The sequence below is a fragment of the Tetrahymena thermophila genome, assembly GCF_000189635.1.
Source record: "Tetrahymena thermophila SB210 genomic scaffold scf_8254464, whole genome shotgun sequence".
Taxonomy (NCBI): domain Eukaryota; phylum Ciliophora; class Oligohymenophorea; order Hymenostomatida; family Tetrahymenidae; genus Tetrahymena; species Tetrahymena thermophila.
Genome location: NW_002476241.1, coordinates 62,726 through 85,972, shown reverse-complemented (window position 1 = coordinate 85,972; position 23,247 = coordinate 62,726). Strand labels below are relative to the sequence as shown.

At 21.2% G+C, this 23,247-nt stretch overlaps 7 protein-coding genes across 7 annotated transcripts; 2 read left to right on the top strand and 5 right to left on the bottom strand. All coding sequences in view use genetic code 6, as the record gives it.

Annotated features, from left to right (window-relative positions):
- Window positions 1-330: 330 nt before the first annotated feature.
- TTHERM_00578610 (transmembrane protein, putative) lies at window positions 331-4,577 on the top strand (the record flags this gene model as incomplete). Its single annotated transcript, XM_001022862.3, has 10 exons — window positions 331-810; window positions 871-1,065; window positions 1,195-1,387; window positions 1,514-1,933; window positions 1,994-2,034; window positions 2,314-3,085; window positions 3,196-3,753; window positions 3,857-3,991; window positions 4,107-4,446; window positions 4,541-4,577. The coding sequence occupies 10 exons, from the start codon at window positions 331-333 to the stop codon at window positions 4,575-4,577; spliced, it is 3,171 nt and encodes a 1,056-aa protein (XP_001022862.3).
- Window positions 4,578-7,591: 3,014 nt separating this feature from the next.
- TTHERM_000578577 (transmembrane protein, putative) lies at window positions 7,592-10,543 on the bottom strand (the record flags this gene model as incomplete). The annotated part of the gene is made up of 2 exons (XM_012799495.1): window positions 9,039-10,543; window positions 7,592-8,856 (listed from the first exon to the last, which is right to left on the bottom strand). The coding sequence occupies exons 1-2, from the start codon at window positions 10,426-10,428 to the stop codon at window positions 7,592-7,594; spliced, it is 2,655 nt and encodes an 884-aa protein (XP_012654949.1). The 5' UTR covers window positions 10,429-10,543.
- Window positions 10,544-10,900: 357 nt separating this feature from the next.
- TTHERM_000578575 (hypothetical protein) lies at window positions 10,901-12,135 on the bottom strand (the record flags this gene model as incomplete). The annotated part of the gene is made up of 2 exons (XM_012799494.1): window positions 10,901-10,932; window positions 10,980-12,135. The coding sequence occupies 2 exons, from the start codon at window positions 12,133-12,135 to the stop codon at window positions 10,901-10,903; spliced, it is 1,188 nt and encodes a 395-aa protein (XP_012654948.1).
- Window positions 12,136-12,518: 383 nt separating this feature from the next.
- On the bottom strand, window positions 12,519-13,736 carry TTHERM_000578573 (hypothetical protein; the record flags this gene model as incomplete). Its single annotated transcript, XM_012799493.1, has 4 exons — window positions 12,519-12,521; window positions 12,580-13,278; window positions 13,336-13,680; window positions 13,731-13,736. The coding sequence occupies 4 exons, from the start codon at window positions 13,734-13,736 to the stop codon at window positions 12,519-12,521; spliced, it is 1,053 nt and encodes a 350-aa protein (XP_012654947.1).
- A 1,889-nt stretch (window positions 13,737-15,625) lies between these two features.
- TTHERM_000578571 (hypothetical protein) lies at window positions 15,626-16,910 on the bottom strand (the record flags this gene model as incomplete). Its single annotated transcript, XM_012799492.1, has 4 exons — window positions 15,626-15,711; window positions 15,798-16,368; window positions 16,417-16,829; window positions 16,892-16,910. The coding sequence occupies 4 exons, from the start codon at window positions 16,908-16,910 to the stop codon at window positions 15,626-15,628; spliced, it is 1,089 nt and encodes a 362-aa protein (XP_012654946.1).
- A 582-nt stretch (window positions 16,911-17,492) lies between these two features.
- Window positions 17,493-18,343, bottom strand: TTHERM_00578570 (serine protease; the record flags this gene model as incomplete). The annotated part of the gene is made up of 3 exons (XM_001022858.2): window positions 17,493-17,701; window positions 17,760-17,967; window positions 18,023-18,343. The coding sequence occupies 3 exons, from the start codon at window positions 18,341-18,343 to the stop codon at window positions 17,493-17,495; spliced, it is 738 nt and encodes a 245-aa protein (XP_001022858.2).
- Window positions 18,344-20,166: 1,823 nt separating this feature from the next.
- On the top strand, window positions 20,167-23,155 carry TTHERM_00578560 (MAATS1, putative; the record flags this gene model as incomplete). Its single annotated transcript, XM_001022857.1, has 8 exons — window positions 20,167-20,243; window positions 20,540-20,980; window positions 21,383-21,686; window positions 21,740-21,877; window positions 21,943-22,097; window positions 22,160-22,716; window positions 22,843-23,007; window positions 23,058-23,155. The coding sequence occupies 8 exons, from the start codon at window positions 20,167-20,169 to the stop codon at window positions 23,153-23,155; spliced, it is 1,935 nt and encodes a 644-aa protein (XP_001022857.1).
- Window positions 23,156-23,247: the final 92 nt, after the last annotated feature.

Below are 23,247 nucleotides of genomic sequence, written 5' to 3'. Positions count from 1 at the left end.
TTCTTGGTTTGTTTTTAAATTTTATTGATTTAGATTACTTTTATTCAATTTATACGAGATTTATTTGTAAAGAAAATTTTTATTCAAATTATTAATAATAAATTTTTTTTTTCTTAATTAAGTTAAAATAAATATTACTTCTGCTTATTGAGTTGAATTAAATAAATCATCAGATAAGAAAATAGTAAAGAGTGAGTATTTAATCAAAATATGATGAAATAAAAATGTATTATTTTGACTTTTATTTTAGTCAAAATATTAAGTGTATCATGTTCTTGCCCAAAAATGATTCCCATTCTTTCTATGCTTTCATATTTTAGTTGTGAATAAATGTAGATTTCTTAAAATGAAAAAGGAAATATGATTCTATAAAATTAGTAACCAAACATATATAAGATTACAATTGTAGGATGGTATAGGCTTATAGGAAAATCTAATTAAAATTATTTGTTAATTCAAATAAAAAATAGCGCTACTTAAAATGTAATTAGAATAGTATATAATCCAGTTAAAATGCAGATAATGTGCTCTATTTTAGATGTAGATTTAATCCCTTAAGATATAACACTTCAAATAAAACCCTATTTACAAGATAAATGGTTTTTTATCAGGATAGGAGTAAATTTATAAGATAAGATTAGTAATAAAAGCTACATATACTACACAATTATGTATGATTAAAAGAGTTATATTTCTCAAAGTCTAATTTATACATCTTAATTTAATATATTTGATAATAATAATTTTGAGTTTTTCTTTGGATCCAAAAGTTATTATCCTTATAGTAGATCATGTGCAATGTCTAAATAAGTAAATAAATTTCTTTTATTAATAAAGTTGAAATAGTTCTCATTTTTATTATTAAAATAGATTTTAGCTTTTTTGGGGTAATCAAATGACTCTAATTAAGGACCATTTTTAGAAATATCAATGTTTGAAACGTTTCTATTGCCTATGTTATATTTACATTTCGATTTTTTCATGGCCTCTTCTAATTCCTTATATAATTTAAGTGAAAATTTTAAAATGTGCTAATAATTTTTAATGGATTATTAGTCCTCTATTGTATATCCTTATTATAAATTCAAGTTTTTAAGTTAGCTGTATTTGAATCATATAATAGATTTACATGAATTTTAAGGTTTTATATTAAAATTTGATTTGTAAATTAATAGCTTTGATTAAAATTAGTAGGATGCAATATTAGCAATTTCTCCTCAATACTTTGATTATGAAACTTAAACAAATGTTTGGACTGAGTGGTACTATTTAGCCTTGAGTAAAGACAATCCATTGATATATGATAATATAATTGATGAAAACTACAATTCTATTAAAGTTTTTACATATTAGTATAAATTAGACTAGTGGTATAAAATCACAATTAGTATTCAAATTAAATTTAATTAAATAATAAGATTTTTTTACATTGATGGAATTCTATTATCTACTTACTCTTTAAATTATAAATTTAAATATAAATAAATGAGATTTTTGATAATTAATGTAAAAGATCAAAAAAAGACAGATAATTCTTCAAGATAAATACAAATTGGTTCATTGAAATTATATTTAGGAGGATTTATTTAATAATGTGATGACTGTATTTTAAAAATAAATGATTAAGAATGTCTTTATTGTGCTAACTCTTCTGATTATTTAGAAGAAGGAAAATATTATTCCTGCAAATCTAGTTGCAAATACCCTTTTCAAGTTTTACCTTAGACTAAGACATGTTCTTTTGTTCATGATAAAGGATTGTGCGATGAAGGTAAAAACACAGGAACAGATAGGTTTTTCTTAGATGAATGCACCTGTCCAAAAGGTCAATACTATGAAATAAATTAAAAAAAATGCCTTAATTGCCTAAAATATTGCACTTCTTGTAAAAATGCATAATCTTGTTATCCAATTGATAATATTGGTTATAGTGGTAAGATTTATTTTTGTTATCTAACAATTTGTATATATATTTATCTTTCTTAAAAATTAGGATATTGTGATAAAAATAGCTTTAATAATGGAATAAAATGTGTATCAAATTTTCTAAAAATAATTAATAAATTAAACAGAACATTTTAAATAGATCTTAATTAAATAAAATGCTTAACAAATAACTAATATGATGAATAACTTTATTCAATACAAGATGATGCATTAAAATTAGGATATAGCTCAAACTCTTTTTTTTTCTCGCTAAACTTTAATTTAAATAATCCAAGTTTTCAAATTAATGATTATTATACTGTTTGCTATTTAAAAAATAAAAATGAGCATATATTTTCTATAATTTCTTATGTAAATAATGAATAGTTATTAGAACTTCAATTTATTGATTCATCTTAATCAGTCTTATTGAAAGCACACATTGAAGCATAAACTGATATTTGGATTGGATTCTACTATGATTACTTAGGAATATATTTATTAGTTAAATAGTTAAATTAGCAAAATTCATTTTATTCATCAGATGTTAAAAATATCATTAAATATAATTTAGATGATCCCCACTTAGTTTTTGGTATTTAATCTCCTTTATTTTAAGACAAATTTCCATTATGTGGGAGAATCGGTAGAAACAACTGGATAATAAAGGGAGACTTAAGTATGAGACCTTTTATTAATACTTTATTCACATTTTCAGATGAGGATTTAACAATTATTGCTGATTTTAAATTTTTGGAATATAAAGAATCATTTTAGAACAATTAGTCTTATATTGCTAATAAAATTGAACTTTTGATTACCTTTACAGTTTAACCATATTCCTAAACAGGAGATTTCGCTTTTGATTAAATTAAAGGATTTCAGATCAAATCTAATCAAGGAATTATCAATTTAAATAAAAATCTAAACTCAACTCCTTTTGTTATTAAATTATCATTTACAGCAAATTATTTTGAGCCTTGCTCTTAATAATATTATTCGTTATTGTAATTGGTTAGTCAAAAGACTTTAGTGTTTACACTAGGTTTAAAAGCTAACTATCTTGACTATCAATATGATTTAGAAATTTGCTCTTCTGATGGTAACTGCAAAAAATCTGCCCTTGTTAAATTTAATTATTTAGATCCTAATATTATAAGTAATATTAAACTCTTTAATAATAAAATCTTACTAATTTAAAAACAAATAAATTTCTTTAAATTTAATAAAATAAAAGTTTTTAATCTATTTTTGTTATTTTAAAAACAGTATTAAAAGTTGAATATTTAAAATATTCAGACAAACTCACTTCGATTAAGTTTAACATTTTGTTAAATTATGTAGAGGATGAATTTGAATTAGAAATCCCACAAAATATATTTATTATTCCCCCAAAATTTTATGATATTGTAATAGGAGGAACTTCTTTATAATAAAAGGATCCTATTATTTATTATAGCAGACTTGAAGTATATACAGGAGGTTTTTATTATGTCAGCTATGATAATTAAGATTATTGTTTTGTATTTATTAATAGATAGAATATGACTTGTATTTTACCAAAACAAGGATATGCCTTAAATAGAGATGGAATTGTGGTTTCAATAACTGATTGTAATTAAAATATTTAATAAAATGAGTATTTGTATTATTATAATAAGTATACTATGACTTGCGAGAATTCTGGAGCTATTTTACCTAATTGCAGAAATATAAACATTGATAACTTCACTTGTATTCAGTGTATTGACGACTAAATGATTTTATCTAAAAATTGTTCTTGTCCTGATGGAATGTATTTGGATCTACTTTCTTAAACTTGCTAAAGTAATTTAAATTTAATTTACTAATTGATCATTTGACATGAAAAATAAAACAATTTAATTGAATTTAACTATTTTCAAGTAAATTATTAAATTTATTTAAAAAGAATGCTCTGAAGTTTGTAAAACATGCTCAGGTGATCAAAATAATTGCTTGGAATGCAAAAAATAAAATTAGAATCCTCCTTTATGTAGCTGCATTTAACATAACTTTTACTTAGATGCTAATTTGAATTGTTAAAGTAAATAATTCTAAATATTTTAATTAAAATTAAGTTTTTTAATATTTCGAAAAATTGAATTGTAAAATTAAAGTTTAAAATAAATATTTATAAATTTTATGTTAATAGAATGTAGCTAACAATGCAATTCGTGCACTTAAAATAAGTCTTATTGTATAACTTGCAGCGAAGGAAGAATTAACCCACCATTATGCTATTGTAATCCTGCTTTTAATAAAAATATTATTACTGATCCGATTACAGACCCGTGTATTCCTAAAAATTGCCCATATAAGTGCTTGGCTTGTGATCTTAATTACTAATGTGTTTAATGTAGGGGAGATAGGATTTTCCCTCCTTATTGTTTATGCAGACAATATTACTATGATGACTCCATAACACAAAATGAACTTTGTTAAAAATGTGATGATGGTTATTATTTCGATGAATAGCAATAAAAATGTGTTAGTTTTAAGGTTTAAATTTAAATTTAAAAATATTATTTTGAAGCTAGTTTCTCAATTTAATTTTCAAATAATTAATACCAAATTGTAATTAAGTTCGATAAAGAAATAAATTAATTGAAGAATATTATGAATCCAAATGATATTAGTAACTTATTTGAATTGCATATAAGTCAGGTTAATTCTACAGATTTTTAATTTGTAAATTTCACAGTTTCATAAGATAATTAAAAATTAGCTCTATATTTCGATTTGCTTGAAAATATTTAGTAAACAGTTGCTTTCTTCTTATTTAAAAATACTAGTATCTTTTAAAATATTGAATCTAGATAAGTACTTAATCCTATTTATAGCTAGTAACCTTATTAATTTAATATTGGTCCTTACTTTTTAGAAACTGACAAAACTATTCTTTTAGGAAATATCCCAACAAATTAATAAATAGATAAATTAATCAGTTAGTTTTAGATAGTCTTTTATATTTTAAATTCTATTTAACCTACTTCTATGTTTATCCTTTTAAATATTCAAATACCACCAAATTTGTACTAATATTTACATTAATTTGCAAAGCATGTTTATAGGAATGTACCTGAAACTTAATCAGATATAATCTAAAATGAATATAACTTATTTTGGTACAAATTAAATGATGAAGTTGGGCCTGCTAAATAAAATAAGTTAAAAAGTCTAGGATTTAGTGATTCAATATTAGTTAACTGCTAATTGATTCTTTTCAAATATTTTTTTATTATATTAACAATATTAATAGTAAAATATTTATTGATTAAGTATGAAATATAATAGCCATAAAAATTTTTAGATATTTTGATAAAAAGAATTAGTGTGGAAAACGAAGTAAATCTTTTGATGTTAACTCTTTCTGTTTGCATTCAGTTTTCAGGAGTAGATTCTTCTAAATTTTTTTAAAGATGGAGTTTATACACAGCTATTTTTATGGTAATATTTTTTATATATTCGAATTACTGGTTCTATTCAACTTACAACTCTAAAAAATTTAATAAAAATAAGAATAAATTAGAATTGTTTTTTGACTAACTAAAAAGTGATAAAAACTAAAGCTATTTAGCTAAAAACATCTACTTTATCTATGGAATTAAGAAAATCTTTATTATTCTTTCTATTTTCGTATTAGCTAATTACCCAAAAATAATTTGTATATTATCATGTATTTTCAACATTTCAACAGCCTTTTTGACTGGATACTTAAGGCCATTTTAGTACATGTACATATCAGTTATCAAAGTAATAGGAGATATTTTATTATCAGCTACATGGATATTGATGATATTGATAATAAATTTTAACTATGAAAATAGCTCAAATATAGTTTTAGACAACAGTGATATTAATTATTATTTAATCTTAGGATATTCAGCCTCAATAATTTTAACTATATTTAATGGTGTTTTTTTAATTAAAGTTATTCTTGAGAGTATAATAATCCCTATAATTTAGAAGATATAGGCAAAGTAATTATTAAATAAAAAACTTAAGATTGATAAATAATTATAAAAAGGAATTATTTTACATTAAAGTTTTACTCAAACACCTTGAAAACCTTTATATTAAAAGTTTTAAGTATAAAATGTAATTTTTATTAGTATTTTCTTATTTTATTCATTACAAAATTATTCATATAAATAGAAATAAAATTTATTTTACTTTAATAGTTGTTTAATTTTAAAGATTGATTTATATTAATAAATTTGTATACATTTTAAAAATTATTTTTACATTTTAAACAAATATTTATCTTTAAGATTATCATAGATTCTAAAAGATTGAGTTCATTTTAAATTTTTTATATGACAATTTTATTTAATATTTTATTCATAAAAAATACATATCAAGTTTTAAAAGTTTATTGCATTTATAACATTAATATATTTATCTAAGATAGGAATATTTTTTTAAATTATATTTAAATAATAACTCCTCAAGGTCTGCACAGTAGCATACTTTATCGAGGAGGGTTAATTAAAAATTAAATAAATATATAATTAATAATTCAATTTTTGTAATACCTTATATATTTTTAAAAATTTTTAAAGCAAATTAGATGTATGATCCCTTATTACTCTTTTATTTATTTAGAAAAAAAATTATTTTTTAAGAGTGATAGGTTTTATTATAAAAATTTTTTATTTCCAAAAGAAATTAGAAATTAATATGATTGATTAAATTTCATTAAATATTTAATATAAATGTATTTTATTTATTCTTTTATTATTTTAAACTAAAATCTAAAAATTAACAAAGGCTACATATTTTTTTAAGCTGAATTTACATATTATAAAATGTCATAGTTTTTTTAAATTAAGATAAAACAATATTTTCTCAAATTTGTTTTCAAACAAAAAAAATTAAACAAATATAAATTTCAATTTTACATATTACATAAATTTAAAGTTAATATTTCTTTTAAATTAAATTTCATTTTAATTACTTCTAATTACCTATGATAGATTTCTAAAATAAAAAATAATTAAATTTTTGTTTAAAAAAATTATTCAATTTACTTCTTAGGAATCCATTCCATAAAAGAAATTACTCTTATTTCTTAACTATCGTACTTAACTATTTTGCATCTTGGGCTAATCGTTTAAAATTCTAAAAGAAAAACTTATTTGAGACGCGTTTTAATTTTTTTTCTCTATCTTTAACTATTCTTTCAAGGATTAAAATATCTTGAAAACTTTTTTCCAATTCCTATAGGGAATATTTGAATTCGTATTTTACATTTTTACCCATCTGAATAAACTGGGTAATTTTTATTTTAGCTTGAAAAGAATTTTTTAATAGAACTTCCTATTTTATTCATCACTAGGTATTGGCTTTATCAAAATAAGTAATAAAAGCTTCAAAAAGAATAAAAAATTTATAATTCCTATTAATACAATCACCACTAATGATATGATTTCATTTTGTGAAAGATTTCCAACACAAATCAAATAAATTGTTATTATTACTTTTTAGATAGAGTCTTTTTCTATAGAGTTAAATTTATGAAAATGATATGGCTTCTAATTACTCTAGAGATATTAGTAAAAAAACATCACTCCAAGCAAAATCATCCCTTTAAAAAGTACCTAAAAATTGAAAATATTAATTGCAATAATAGCAAAAGATCGAATCAGTATTCTTACTAACTCCCAGTAATATTTATCTTCCTTATATTCCTAATATATTATTTTTTTAAATTTAAAATTTTTAATTTATTATTAATAAAAATTATCAATAAAGATTTAATATTTTTATTTAAAGAAAAATAGTTGTAATTTATTTTAGCAAACTCTTAATATTAAATTAAAGAATTATAAGTTAAGAATTTAATTACTTGATAGAGATAGCCATATATGAAAAGGGTTTTTATTGTTTACATTTAATTTTTATATTTTCTCATTTTGATAAATAAAAACAGAGGAATAAAAACTACCCAGATCAATCCTAATGGTATAATAAAGTATATGATATTTCTAATATGCTAATCATCTAAGCAGTTGTAATTTAGATCTGAACTAACAAAATATGTATTACCTATCTACTAACAGGATAATGATTAGCTTATGACCTTAACAATAGAAGATTAGAAATACAAAAATATGATAATCAAATTTGTGTAAATAGTATATTTTTAAGCGTTAATAATCATTTTTTTTAATCTAAACTAACTAAATATTTCTATTAATAAAAATAATCCAATAGGTTAAAGATTAATCCACAATAAACGTATAATATAATTAGGTAGTTTAAGATCATAAGAAAATAATAGACAATCAATAGAGTATATTGTTAATTACGAAGTATCTCCTCCTGTGGAACTAAAAACTATAAAATAATCAGGGAGAGATATATTTAAGCTGTTAAAGATCATCAAAAATTGACAATAACTTAAGAGTATCTTAACTAAAGAAGGTTGATTAGCTTACTTTCTGTAAATATTTGGAGAGATTAGGTTAAATTTAGATAAATATTTAGCCAAGATATATTTTTTGGTATGGCTTATTTTTTTATGAATATTACTATAAATTTGATAAAATATAAATCCTAAAAGAAGAATCATTAAAGCAATATTTGTAGGAGAATAGAAATTAATGCAGTTATTACATATTTTTTGTTAAGATTTACAATATGACGAACCCCATACTTAACCTTTTATGTCACATTCTTAGCATAAAGGTCCAACATGACCTTAATTACATCCATTTTTTGATAAAGGATTTTCTGGTTGGCAAATATCCTAATATTAACACTAAACAATTATATCTGAGGAATCATTTTACCTCCAATATCCATTTTGAATCTATATTTAAGAATTTTGGCAAGTAATAGAACCAGTCGGGCATGCCTTACAGCTGATTGATTAATCTAAATAAGGATCTATTAAACTATAGTGTCCTTTATTAAAAATTTGAAATTATAAATATTATTAGTTATCTGTTTAAATATGGCACTTAAATTTTTTAATAAATTAATTAGTTCTCTAAAATTTATTTTAAAAAGTATAAACCTCAAATTTAAAATGCTTTTAATAAAATAAATTAAATTGAGAAATAATAGCTTGAAAAATAAATAAATACCTTATTAACAAGTATAGCAAATTGTATTATTGCCAGATTTTTAAATTACTTCTCCGATTTTACATTTCCTAAATTGTATATTAATTGAAAGACTAAACTACAATAATTAAGCCTACTGGTTATTTGACAAAAACTATGGAAGGAGTTGCGAGGATTTAATAATTAAGGTTGCGTTTGATGAAGGCTTATAAGAATAAGATAAATCAAAAACAAAAGCATAGTTTTTTAGCTAGTATGCTTGTTTCAGATCACCTATTAAACCAATATTATCACTTTCAGCTTAAAGTATATATTGTGACATTTCTTATAAAATATCTTTATTGATAAAAGGATATTAAGATAAATTAACAAAAGCAACTTCTCTCATTTCTTCGTCAATAAATCTAATTAAAATAGGAGTAGGTGCTTTGTATCCACTTTAAACATCAATTAAAGAGTCTTATTAGCTTATTGAATTTTTTTCAAAATTATTTTTCATATTTAAAAGTACAGGATATGAACCAATGTTTATGCCATATGAAGTTGCATTATTTTTGTAAAAATAGTTCAAGATTTTTAAATTTTTAGCTCCACCTTACATAATAGCTATAGGCTAAAGATTCGTATACCTTATAGCTCCTCCAATAAATGCTTGATTTAAGATAAATGTATTGTTTTTCATCTGTAAAATATCACAGTTATTAAGCATAATGGCTCCTCCAGATCCTTAAGGAGCTTTATTTTTATTAAATATATTTTCATTAAATGCTTTGAATGCACTATTTTAGCAAAAAATAGCTCCTCCTGACCCTAATAAAGCCGTATTAGAAATAAATTAATTTTAATCTAATTTATTTATTTAGCTATTAATGAAATTTAGAGCTCCTCCATCTCCTATTTGAGATAAAATAAATTAAAGTTCATTACTTTAAAAAACAATATTTTAGCCATTAATTATTTAAATAGAACCTGTATTATTTAAATTCATATCTTTAAAAACAGAGTTTAATATGTCTATATTTTATGAATTTTGTATAGTCAGAGCTGAAGAAGTATCATTTGAATATATATTTTAAAATATTGTATTAAAAACCTTAATATTCTAAGAATCTTAAATCTGAATAGAACTATTTTTAAAATTATTTATTTAACTAAGAAGAGAATTCTAAATTATTAATGAATAAGTAGCAGTTAAAGCAATTAAAGGTATTTATTATGATTTTTTATTTGTAGAAAAATTTACTTTGGATATTTTCATGTTATCAAAAAGAACATTTTAAGAATTTATATAAATAAATGGTTATTAGCTTATATAATAATTAACTGCTGTCATATTATATATTTTTACATCTTAAGATTCCTAATAAATTGAATTTGAAATTTAATATAATTAAACTTACAAAAATCTCATGTTATTTATATTTCTTAAAGATATTTGGGATAATATAGCACTAGAAATAGCAGAGTTAAAAAGTATAGTTCCAGTTTATGTGCTTAAAATATTAATATCCTCAATATAAGAGTAATTTATGAATATACCTCCAGCTACTTAAATAAAATTAAAAATAGCAAATTCATTTTGAATATCAGAGTTGAATTGATATAATGTTATGTTCTTAAAAGTAATTTTTAAATTGCTTTTAAAAAAAAATATTGTTTAAATAGAATCAGCATCACTTTGTTATGGTTATTATTATTTTGATAATTATTAATTATATTATATTTCCTACATTTAGAGTAATATTATCTAAAGAATTTAAACAGAAGTAACTTTAAAGGATTATTCTTGAGTAAAATTTGTTTTAGAAATTTAAATATTTTGAATTGTTACATTTTATACTTAATCAATAAATAAAATTTAACTAGATCCTTAAAATTCACATTCATATATGTTAATGTTACTAATTTGTAGAAACTATATGTTATTTAAAATAACTAAAGTATTTTTGACATTGAAATAACATTTCATAATATTGATTTCACTAATTATAACTTTACTTATGTTAGAAATTTCAAGCTAAGTAAGAGTTGGAACCTTTTAATTTACAAAATGCGTTAGATTGATTTATTAAATTACTACTTATTATATGTTCTTAATCTAAACAATAGATTCATTGATAGTAATATTTTCAAGATAAATCTATTTTAAATCTGGAAATGTTAGATCATCAAAATTTAAACTATTTGGGTTGGTACCATTTTCTAAATATAATTTGTAATTTTAATTTGAAACTTGTATTACTAAATTTTAAAGCCAAATAGCATAAATACCTTACTATTAATTAAATTTGTCTTGTATATAAATTGTATTATTTAAATTTTAACCTTGAATAATAAGTTAGAATTCAGAATATAAAATGTTCTATTAAAGTTAAGGAATGTATATATTCTAATCCTTAGGAATATTTATTGTTAAACTATTGATATTTTTTTATTAACTAGCTAAATATAAGCTCTATTACCAAAAATAAATGTCATCTTAATAATTAAATTGCTATTATTCATAATTTAAAGAGCAGGATTAAGATTAAGATAGACTGTATATATCGAATTAAATGGTATAAGTAATTATTCCTTCCAACTAAAATATTATAGCTTCAAATTCGTAAATATTACTATTTATACCAAATTCATTTTACTTTATAAATGAATACTTTGCTATAGAAAATTAATTTATTAATAGAAAAGCCTTTTCAGTTGGAAGAGAGACAAAGGGAGAAAATTCAAAAATAGAAAGTTTATTAATAAATTCTACTAAAAAGTAGTAACCAACATTTAAATAGGTTATTTTCTTTAAATAAAAAGTTGAATTAAAATGTCTAAAATTGAACAAAAGTTTTAGGTCTTTTCTGAAATAAATATTGGCTGAGTGGGAAACAACTGAATAAATGAAATAATCATCAAAATATAGTTAAGCTGAGAAAGAATTTATATAACTTACTGTATCAGCATTTAGCATAAAATCGTAAACTAAAGTTCCTGGTAATTTGTTTTGTACAAATATTCTTTTATAAAGACTATCAACCAATATATTTGCATAACTTACCTCATAATTCAAACCTACTTATGCTACTTCAGACATCATGGAGCAATCATAAATTTTAACTAAGTTGCTCATTAAAATAACTATCTAATAATTGTTTAATAACTAAATATCTAATATTCTAGAAGGCATCTAGATTGTAGCTTAAAGACTTCCTTTTATATTATTTACCTCATCAATAATTAAATTTACAAAGTTAATATTTACATAGTTACCACTAAAATCAGTAAATATAAGTTAGCTTAAATTTTATGTAAATAAATAATAAGCAAGACCTTGCTTTAAAACTATTATTTCGTTTACTTAAATAGATTTTTATTTTTTTTGAAGTTAGAGAAGTTACTGCGATTAAGAAAGTAAATTAATGTGGTTTTCATTCTCAAAAATTACATTTATTATATTTTAAGATAGGAAAAATTGATCTATCTAAATAATAATAGAAGTGCTTAAATCTAATATCACTATTTCATTATCGTAAATTGCATAAACAAGTAAATTTGAAAGATCGTTTTCAATAACTCTAATATATCCCCAATTAAAATTATTTCTAATCCAAGTTGAAGTTATTTTTTAGTTAATAAATAAATAAATCTGAGAGCTAAAGTAGCTCAAATATAAAATAGAATTTTCATTTAGGTTAAAAAATCTTGGGTTTATTTAATTAGGAAAAGTATCTTTATTATTATTTAGAAGGTAATCGTAATCAAGAAGTACATTATTGTAATAATTAGAGTATTATATTATATTTTTACTCTCGAAAAGCTAAAGCTAAGTCACAAAAGTGTCTTCTAATTATAATTCTATTAATTTTGTTTATACATTAATAAGATAAACTGTGGCATTCGAAGATGCAATAATTCTTTGCTTATAACTGTCCCAAATCATATTCTTCTGAAAGACAGATGCGTCAGATTAATTTAGCTTACATAATTTGATAAATAAAAATTGATAAATTTGAAAGAATTTAATGAATTAATTTACTTAATATTTTTAAATTAGCTATTTAGTGGAATAAGAATAATGGTTTATACTATTATTGATATCAAATAAAAATATATACTAGTTTTTCTAGTCAACTATAACATCTGAATTAAAGTAAAAAGCCTCATCTAATAAAATTTGATTGATTAAATTATGCGTTCTTTAATCAAACAAATAGATAAATTTAAAATCTGAGTTTAGGAATATATAAGTCTGTTAATCATCTAAAAAGAAAAACTATTTATTATTATTAAAAAAAATTATCAATTTATAAAATAATTGTTTTTAAAATACTCTATATTAATTCTCTGAGATAGAGTTTGGAGGAGGTAATTGTAAATTAATTTTTATCATTGTGTTTAAATCAAGTTATATAAAAATTAAATAATAAATTTAGCTATAAATTAAATAATTATAATTTTTGTTGTAAAAAAAATAACTTAAATTCAATTAATTATCATAAATGGAATTTTAATAGTCTAAGCTATTGAGGGAAAATATTCTCACAGAAATCTATTAGCATATAATTAATAACCCTGTTTTCTAATTAATAAATAATTTTTATATTAAGTATAGTAACGAAACAGATTAATTCCCGACGTATTATGAATTATCTTTGAAACAAATTCTTTAAATAGTCTTTAATAATTAAAAATAATTATAAAAATATTATTTAAATAAATTTTTACATTCATATTTAAAATGCAATCTTAATCTAAGTGAGTTGATATAAAATAACCTCTATCCCAATCTACTACTATAGATTTAAATGCTTATATTTCCAAGGTATATTATTGTAATAATAGCTGTTATAATCAAAATTAATTATTAAAAATAAAATGAATGTTTATTTAAATATTACCATTTTAAAAGTTCTTGCATCTATGACAAATAAGCTTAAATAATAAACAATAACTATTAAATTGTTTGGTTAATAATAAAATACACTTCTCTCAAATAATTTATCAATAGCAAAATTATTATAAGGAGCAGAAAAATAACTTTGAATTTGAACATTAATAGTATAAACCAGCTATTTATTTGCAGCATTCAAGATATTAATATATTAATCAAATATTTCTATAACGTAATTAAGCTCACTAATGTAACTTATAAAATATGGTTATTTTTCTGATTAGGTTAGTTATAAAGTAATATATTGTAGCTTTTTTACTTAAAATAGATGATAGCTAGATGATTATACATAATTAAATGTCAAAAAGTTTGTCTTTAGAAATAATTTTAAAAAAATTATGCTATCCTATTTTTATATAAATAATATTATTAATATTAAAAATTTTAATTGTTAGTTAAATATAAATTCTATAAAATAAAAAAAACTTTCACAAAATTAAATTTTGAAAAGAAAAAAAGTGAAATTGAAATATTAATAAATTTTTTAATTCTTAAAACAATTTAGTATGATTTATTCAGGTATATTTTATTTAGCTTGTTTAAATTTATAAGCTGTTGATAGGGTATTCTAAATTTTTTTTTATTATACATATTATCTCTAATAAAATATATTCTTTTATGTTTACTATTGATATATGTTTTTTTTTTGTTTTTGTTTTTGTTTTTGTTATTTTTTTTTTTTTTTAATTTTTTTAATTTGACAAAATATCAATTTAATAAATTAAAGTTGTTACTTCTTAATATTTTAAGCTGAATGTTCTCAAATCATAATGCTACACTGAATTACTGTTAAAAAATATAATTTCATTATTATCTTTAATACCACCTTAATTGAAACCATATTATAAATTCCTTAAAAATAACTACTATCTTATATTATCATAATAAATCAGATATTAACTATATGAAAAGAATACTAAATACTAATTATTATCAAATGATTTTATCTCATAAATATACCTATTCTGAGGTTACACTCCTTTCTATAATTTTATAAATAATGTAAAAATTATTTTTAAACTAAAAAATTTTAATTTACAGCTATGAGAATATTGTCAGGATAAGAAAATACTCCATCTTAGTTAGTTTCACAATTATCAGCTTGTGTATAATAATATTTAAAATCTTATGAGAAATACAAGCCTCCAGCACACTAGAATTATAGCATTTCATAATATAGAGTTGTTAAATTATATATATAAATACCATAGAAACTATAAATGAATATTTGCTTTGTTTTTTCATTAACTTATGATAAAATATTACCATTATAATTCGTGTAAATTGGACTAATTTATATCTATTTATTTCAATAAAAAAGTTAAATTTGTTTATTTAAAATTAATGAATTTACTTTTGTCCCCTATAAATTGTAAAATAATGCCTAATAATTATCAGCAGAAATAAGTTAAAAGATAATTAAGTATTCAATTGAGATTGTTTAAATATAATCAAAAGCAAATATTTGAAAACTATTGACAAATTTATACTTTGCTGAACTTCTTTAATCTTTTTAAAAAAATTAAATTAATATTTTTCAAATATGAATAAAATACCTGAGTTTTTAGCAAAAAATAAGAAACTATAATTATATTAGGCATCTGAAATCTACTCAAAGAATATAATAGGAACTACAATTGAATCAGAATTCGGATAGTAAATTGGTTTTTCAGTATACCAAATATTATTTATTTGCAAAAATATTTCTTGAAAATCTTATTAATAAATTATTTCCAAAGTTTTAATATTAATTATCTTTATTTTAAAAATATTTAATTCAAATCCAGCTAATAAATAAGTATCATCAAATAAAATTATGCTATTAAAAAGGAATTATTAACAATCATAATTCTATAGATCCCATATTTTTATTGAATTTATTATTTTCTTAGAAAAAATATCATAAAAATGCAATTATCCATTACATTTTAAATCACAAATTTGCTAAATCTCAGGAAGTTCAGCAAACAATATTTCACCTTAACTAATTTAAAGATAAGACATTACTTAAGAAGGTGATTAAAATTATGGAATAAATTGTACGATCTTTTATTTTGTAGTTGTATTTATTATATTTAAAAATAAAGATTATTAAATTGTCTAAATGATATGTATTTCTGGAAATATTTCATCTAAATCAAAATTAGATGAAGAGCATAATGAAGGATTCATTTGCTAAAACTGTTCAACTAAAGATAATTAAGATAATTTTGAAGAAATTTAGTATAATCCTACACTTTTGGTAGTACAAATAATTATTAAATCTCCAAAAGAATAAACTTAATTTATTGAGCTTGGCTAGTTTATTAAGTGTTTTTCTGAATAAAAAATTTAGTTATTAGATGCATTAATACTGTATAAATTCAGATTCAAGTTATTTTGTTAACTTGTTCCACTTACTATTATGATAGACTTTTTAAAAATAAGTAAAAATCAAAGATTTAAAAAATAATAAATTACATTTATATCAATTAAAAAAACTGAATATATCATATCGGAAATTTGAATTGATTTCAGCAAACTCATAGTATGTTCATTAGGGTCTAAATATAAATGATTTAATTCATTTATAGTGTATTAAATCCAGTTATAAAATGTATTGAGTGGGATTAAATTAGTCGATTGATCAATATTAGATGAACTATAAGCAAGTATTTTTTAGTAAGGATAAATTTAATAAAATGTTATTTATTGGCTAGTTAAATTGAGACACAAAATCTAATTTAATGATGGATCATTATTATATTTTACTTTATATATTTAAATTTAAGCTGTTTGACTAGTATCTATTTCAAAATATGTTAAATTAGAATAATATAACATATTTATTTAATAATAATTATCCTAAGTTAATATTAAACTCCAATCACTTTCTAAGTAATATTTTTTGATAATTTATCCAGTATTATATGTTTAGTTATAACTTAGAAAAGACTATAGTATAATTGTCCCATTTTAACTATAAAATTTAAGCAGATTTAGTGGTTGAAGTAAACATGTTATTATATTATCTAATTTTTCTTGCTAATTATTAAATTAGCAATAAGCAACCTAAGTATTAAAAATAATAATTAAATTAAGTTAAAAATATTAAAAATTTACTAATATGTTAGTAAATGCAAGAGTTGATTTTCTAGAATAAAAATTTAACAAAATTTTATTAGTGAATTATAAACACTAATCCGTTAAATTAAAAATTATTTAATTTTATTTATTTCATATTCTTAAGAATAAAAGTTAAAAATTATATAAGAAAGCTTTCAGATTATAAAATAATTTAAGTATTTTTAAAAATATAATATAATATTTTAAAAAATTTTCAGCATCTATTAAAAATTAATTTATTTTAATGCTTATAAATTTTATTTTTATTTATAATCTGAAATTAAACTGAAAAAGTATTTTGTATTTGTAATCTTTCTATATTAAGTTATTCTAATTAATAAAAGAAAATATCGAATAATATATGTTTTTTATTATTATGTATATTATGTTATGAGTATTTAAATTAAAATAAAAATATTAATATTTTAAATTCATATATTTAATAATAAAATTTCATTGTAAAAGAAATAACTTTTTTTTAGTTCTACTTATTTTTTTAAAAGATGATTTTTCAATTTAGTAAAAAAAATAGGAAATACCTCGTAAGTAGTTATATTCAATGTATATTATTTTTCTACTTAAAGAAAAGGATAACTATATAGGACTACATTTCCTTAAATATCAATCAATGTAAGAGTAGCTTTGAATTATAAAAAAAATACTCAATATTTAATTATAAAATTTGTTAAATTATTTACTCATTGTACTATCTATTAAATAAGAAGCAATAGAATTTTAGATTTGAGCTTGAGGAGTGACTTAAGTTTATGGGCATAATATTTTTTTTTAACAACTAAATGATGAGTATTCAATGTTATATATCTAACTTTATTTGCAACTGTAACCGCACTAACCCTATTCATCTTAGATTTATCCTTCCTAACCACATTTCGATATGCAATTTTGCTATTTTAAATAACTTATTTCATTTATAATTCCTCATTTAAATTTATTTAATTACAGAGTTATTTGGATCTAGAGAATAACCGTCACTACATTATAGGCATTAAGTACTTGAGCATAAACTACAAAATTAGCTAGCACACTATAGGCATTAATTCAAATTAGAATCTAAGTAAGTTCCTTGTGGACATTTGTTTAAGCATTAATATTACTCGTTTAAGTAGAAATAATTTGCTTTGCATGATAAACATTCTGAAATCTAATCTTGAGAACAGCTGCTACAAGATTAATCACATTATTAGTTATTTAAAGATTTTTACTACCCTAAAATTAGTGAGGTGAAGATAAACAGATTTAAAATAAATTTAAATATATTCATATTTAAAAAATTCTGTGAGAAATTTTGTAAGTTTTTTTAAAGTTTTTTTTAAATCACTTTTCTTTTCAAGAAATTACTTTATTTTATTTAAAAAAGTTAAACTTCAATGTTAAACCAAACAATTGACATAACAATACATTTTTAAGAAAATAGGTTTTAAATTTTAGGATAAAGGTTAAGTGAAAATAATGGAAACCATAATTTTAAAAATATTTTAATGAATTTAAATTTTAACAAACACAATATGGAATATTTAAAACCAATTATCAAATAATTTTTTTATCAATTTTTTAAACTTAATTTTTTTGCATATTTTTCATTTAAATAATTTATAAAACTTTAAAACATAATGGGAAATGTCTTGTCTTGTCAAAATATATAATTTTGGTTAAAGAGCTAGTTATTTTTAAGAAATCAAACTTATCCTTCTTTAGTATAATTTTTAAATATACTCTAATTAATAGCTAAACCATTTTCTTGAACAATCAGAGATGATATACCATATAATGAATGATATATACGAAGCAAAAAATATCAGCCACTATTATGACATAAATATCAAATTAATCTTTTGATTTATTTTCTTTGTTTAAATATTTATAACATCAAATAAAAAATAAATAACTTTTTATTAGTAAATTACAAAATAAATAAGTGGAAAATCACATTTAAAATTTTAAAATGAATTTTATTTAATGCGTTTTAAGATTCTAAAAAGTAAATAAGATAAAGTGCATAAATATTTTTTAATAGAAATTATAATAGGTATAATGTCAGCTGACTTGTCAATCTCATCAACAGAAAAGTTACTTGATGAATATCAAGCATATTAAGGATATTATAAATTCTTACAAAAAAATGTCCTTCTCCTCCTATTTTTGATTTTAAAACTAAAATTCAAAAAAAATGATATTTATCTGACTTTAAATAATAAGGGGTCTAGAGTATATAATTTATAGTTTTATTTGTGCAAGAGTAGAGTCTATATAATGAAAATGTGAGAATTTGACTATAAACTAAATTTTATTCCAAAAGAATGAAAAATTTGAGAAAACAAAAACAACTACTATTTACAATTTTTATAATTGGATTTAAATTTTTGAGAATATATATTTTGAAATCATTAATTTTCTTTTTAATTAAAGAATTTTAATTTAAAATATTATACTTGAATATCATTATTTAATTAAAATCTATTTAAATAAGCACAATATTTTAACCATATAAGCTATTTTAAAATTCAAAATTATTGAATATTAAATATTAATTATATTTTTCTCTATTTTAAAAAATGTGATTGAAACTTTTTACATTAGATAACTTTCTTTAACAAAAATTTCAACGAATAAAAAGTTAAATTCAGAAGATATATTAAAATTAATGAATCAAAAAATAGAAAGATAATACTAAAAAAAATATTAATTTTATGATATATTTGAATTATGAACTCAATCAATTCAAAAGTGAATGGGTTTATCAAAAAATGAATGTAGGAAGCATATTTGAATATAATCAATATATTTTTGATTGAAGTTGCATTATATTTTATTTTTTATATGGAATGAATTTAGATTTTATAAACTAACAAAAAAACAATCTACATTGAATGTATGATTAAATAGTTTAAAAAGCAAGTAATAATTTTTATATGTTTTTAGAGATTTCATTACAAAATCAAAGAAGATAAATAATTTACAGGCTAATAAGCAAGTAAAAAAAATAAACAAACAATTAATAAATTAAGATAAACAGAATTATTATAGGAAGAAGTTAAAGGAATATCAATTAACATTAATTTAGGAATATTTACCAATTATTATAAAATGGCCACAACAACTAATATTCTTCATGACGTTGTTAGAGATTAGTCAATGGTAAATTATGTCTCAAATAGAGATAGGTAAATTTTTATTTGGCAAAATTATTAAAATCCACGCATCTTCATCAAGGCGCGATCAGATTGATTAAACTAACTGATAGTAAAGGGATCTTTAACAAACTTAAAGAGAGACCAGCTTTAATAGATTATTAAAAGCATCAAAGATTTATAAAATATTTTTTTAATTTACTATAAATGGGAATAAGTTTTTTATTTATAAATATGATGAAGTTTCAGTTTTTAATACATTGATTTAGGATAAAACTTAAATATTTTCATTGCTTAAATATTTTATTATTAAAAATTAAATAATATAGACCACTCTATTTTAAGAGGCCTCTTGTGCCTCAAATGACAGACATTCCTTTGCATATCTCTCGTCCTCCTGTAGATTAATAAGTGGATTATTAAACTATGTAGATGCAATAAAATGCTACCATAGTTGAGGCACCTACAAAAGATGCTTTTGTATAAACAGATTATAGAGAAAGTGAGACTTAAACTGATCCTTATACTCCTAAATGTTTTGTTCGTGATGGAGATCATCCTGAGGTTATGGAATTAAAAGATTATAAGTATGGAAAGGGACTCCCTGCATCAATTGAAGAGTTAGAATAAATTGAATTAAATCGTGAAAAAGTGTGGTTTGAAAATTCCTTGCCTCCCATTTCTGATGAAGCATCGTTTAATTTACGTCGTAAATTGATGGAAGAATAAGAACTACGTGAATGGAGCAAAAAAGAAAATGAAATAAAAAAGTAGAATATTTTATTTAAATATTTTATATAATTAATTAGATGATAGTCTATTCTTCTTAAGAAATGAAATTATTTCTGTTTAGATAGATCAAGCAACTGATTTCAAGATAAAAACAAATTTATTTAATATCATTTTTGAAACGAATTTACAAGTTAAAAAATTTAGATTAGAAATGTTACAACTATTTTTGAAAGTAAAATGAATATCAACCCAATGACTATTATTACAAAACCATAAATTTGGTTCAAAGAAATGATTTTAATAAGACATAAAACAAATATGAATTTAAATTTTACTAACAATTTCTATGAATTGTTAGCAAATTTATGATAAAGAATAATGCTTCAATAAATAATCATTTATATAGAAAAATAAGTAATAAATAATTTGTATTTAAATAGATTCTAAAATGAGAAACTTTATTTGCTCCAATAGGCTTTAATTGAAAGAGAAAAAGAAGTCGAGGACAAGAGCTAAGAAAGAATAGAAGAAATCAGGTAATAAAAGACTGAGCACAAGAATAGATAGATTGCTAAGATTTAAAGAAAAAAAATTAAAATTGACAGAAAGATGACTAAAAGCAGAAAAATGCAGGGTAAAGAGACTTTGAAGCGTGATATTATTGAAGATTATGCTAATTTTGCTTCTAGAGTTTACGCTGGTATTACTCACGAAGGTCTTTCTCTTGATAAGATAGCTAACAAAGTAAGCAAATTTATAATTTTTATAATCATAATTATAATTTCAACTAAAATTAGTATGAAGTATAACCTCTAGCATTAGGAAACTATGAAATGCTTCAAGCCCTCCATGAAGGTATTCGCCCAAGAGAGTTTGAAACAAGAGTCAATCTCAAAAAGGAAATTAAGGAAATTGAAAAGAACTATACAAGATTGGTAATTACTAAATTTTATATATAATAAAAAAGTAAAATTTTAAATAATATTTTTATTAATATTAGGAAAATTATCATAGAGGCGAGCTTAAAAAGGCATAAGATGAAATTAATGGAGTTCATGAATAAAGCAAAGCCTAATAAAAATAAGAAGGAAACAACTTTTCTTACAGAAACTTCGAAAACAAAATTCGTCCTGCAACTCCTACTTGGAAATATGAGTAAATAAATTAATCATTTAAAAATTTAAAATAAAAATAATGAAAATTATTTATTAAAATAGCACTGATTTTAACATTAGTCCTTCTCTAATAACAGAAATTTAGGAGTACAGAGGTCCTAATGGTGTTTAATTGATGCAAGCTGCTGATAAGAGGGAAGAAGCTGTTCTCCTTTTACAAAGATTGTTAAGAGGTAGAACTACTTAGAATATAATGTACGAAGGTAAGAAAAAGCGTACTGCCCTTATTGAAGAATTGCTTACAGTAGCTCAAATCGAAAACTTAGAGGAAGATAAAGCTGAAGAAGTGCTCATGTAACAACATGAAGAAAAAGTTAAGAATGCTGTACTAGAAAGCATTTAAGGAGAAGTTATAGCTGAAACTATGGATGAATTATCAAAGGAATTGCTTCGTATCAAGCAAGAAAGAAAGATATAGCAAATGGTTGAAATAGCTGAAAAGGACAGAAGAATAAGAGAAATCGAGGAAGCTGGTAAAAGACAAGCAGAAGAGATTCTTAGAGACCGTGAAGACGTTCTTCACAATTAACTTATCAGAGTTCATCAAGGCACCGTAGATACATATTTAGATTGGTTGATGTCGAATGCTTTAGAACAATGTAAATATAAAATAAAATCATTTAAAAAATTAATTAATTGATTGAAATTAAAGTTTTTTTTGTTTTTATCTTAAATATTATTTTATTTAATATTAATCTTTAAATTAATTTTAATTTAATAAAAAGCTTCTGCAAGACAAGCCACAATAATGACAAATTTAAGAAAGGCAAAATTCAACTTGCCTTTGGAGGACTTCGAAAGAAAATATAATAACAATCAAACTCTTATAAAGGATCTTGTACACTCATTCCTAATTCCAAACGTACAACGCTCCAAGCTTAAAAAATAAAGTAAATTTTTAATTTAAAAATTAAATTTTAAAGTTAATTAACAATTATAGTTCAATTAGAGGAAAAGAGATTTAGCGAGGCTGCTAAGAGATCTCTTCAACAAACAATAACCCGTGCATCAAATAAGCACGCAAATGTTTAAAATTGAATTTAATAATGATACTTGTTCTAGGGATAAAATGTAATTAATAATATCTACTAGTTTTAATGACAATAAATAAGTAAAAGAAAAGATATACA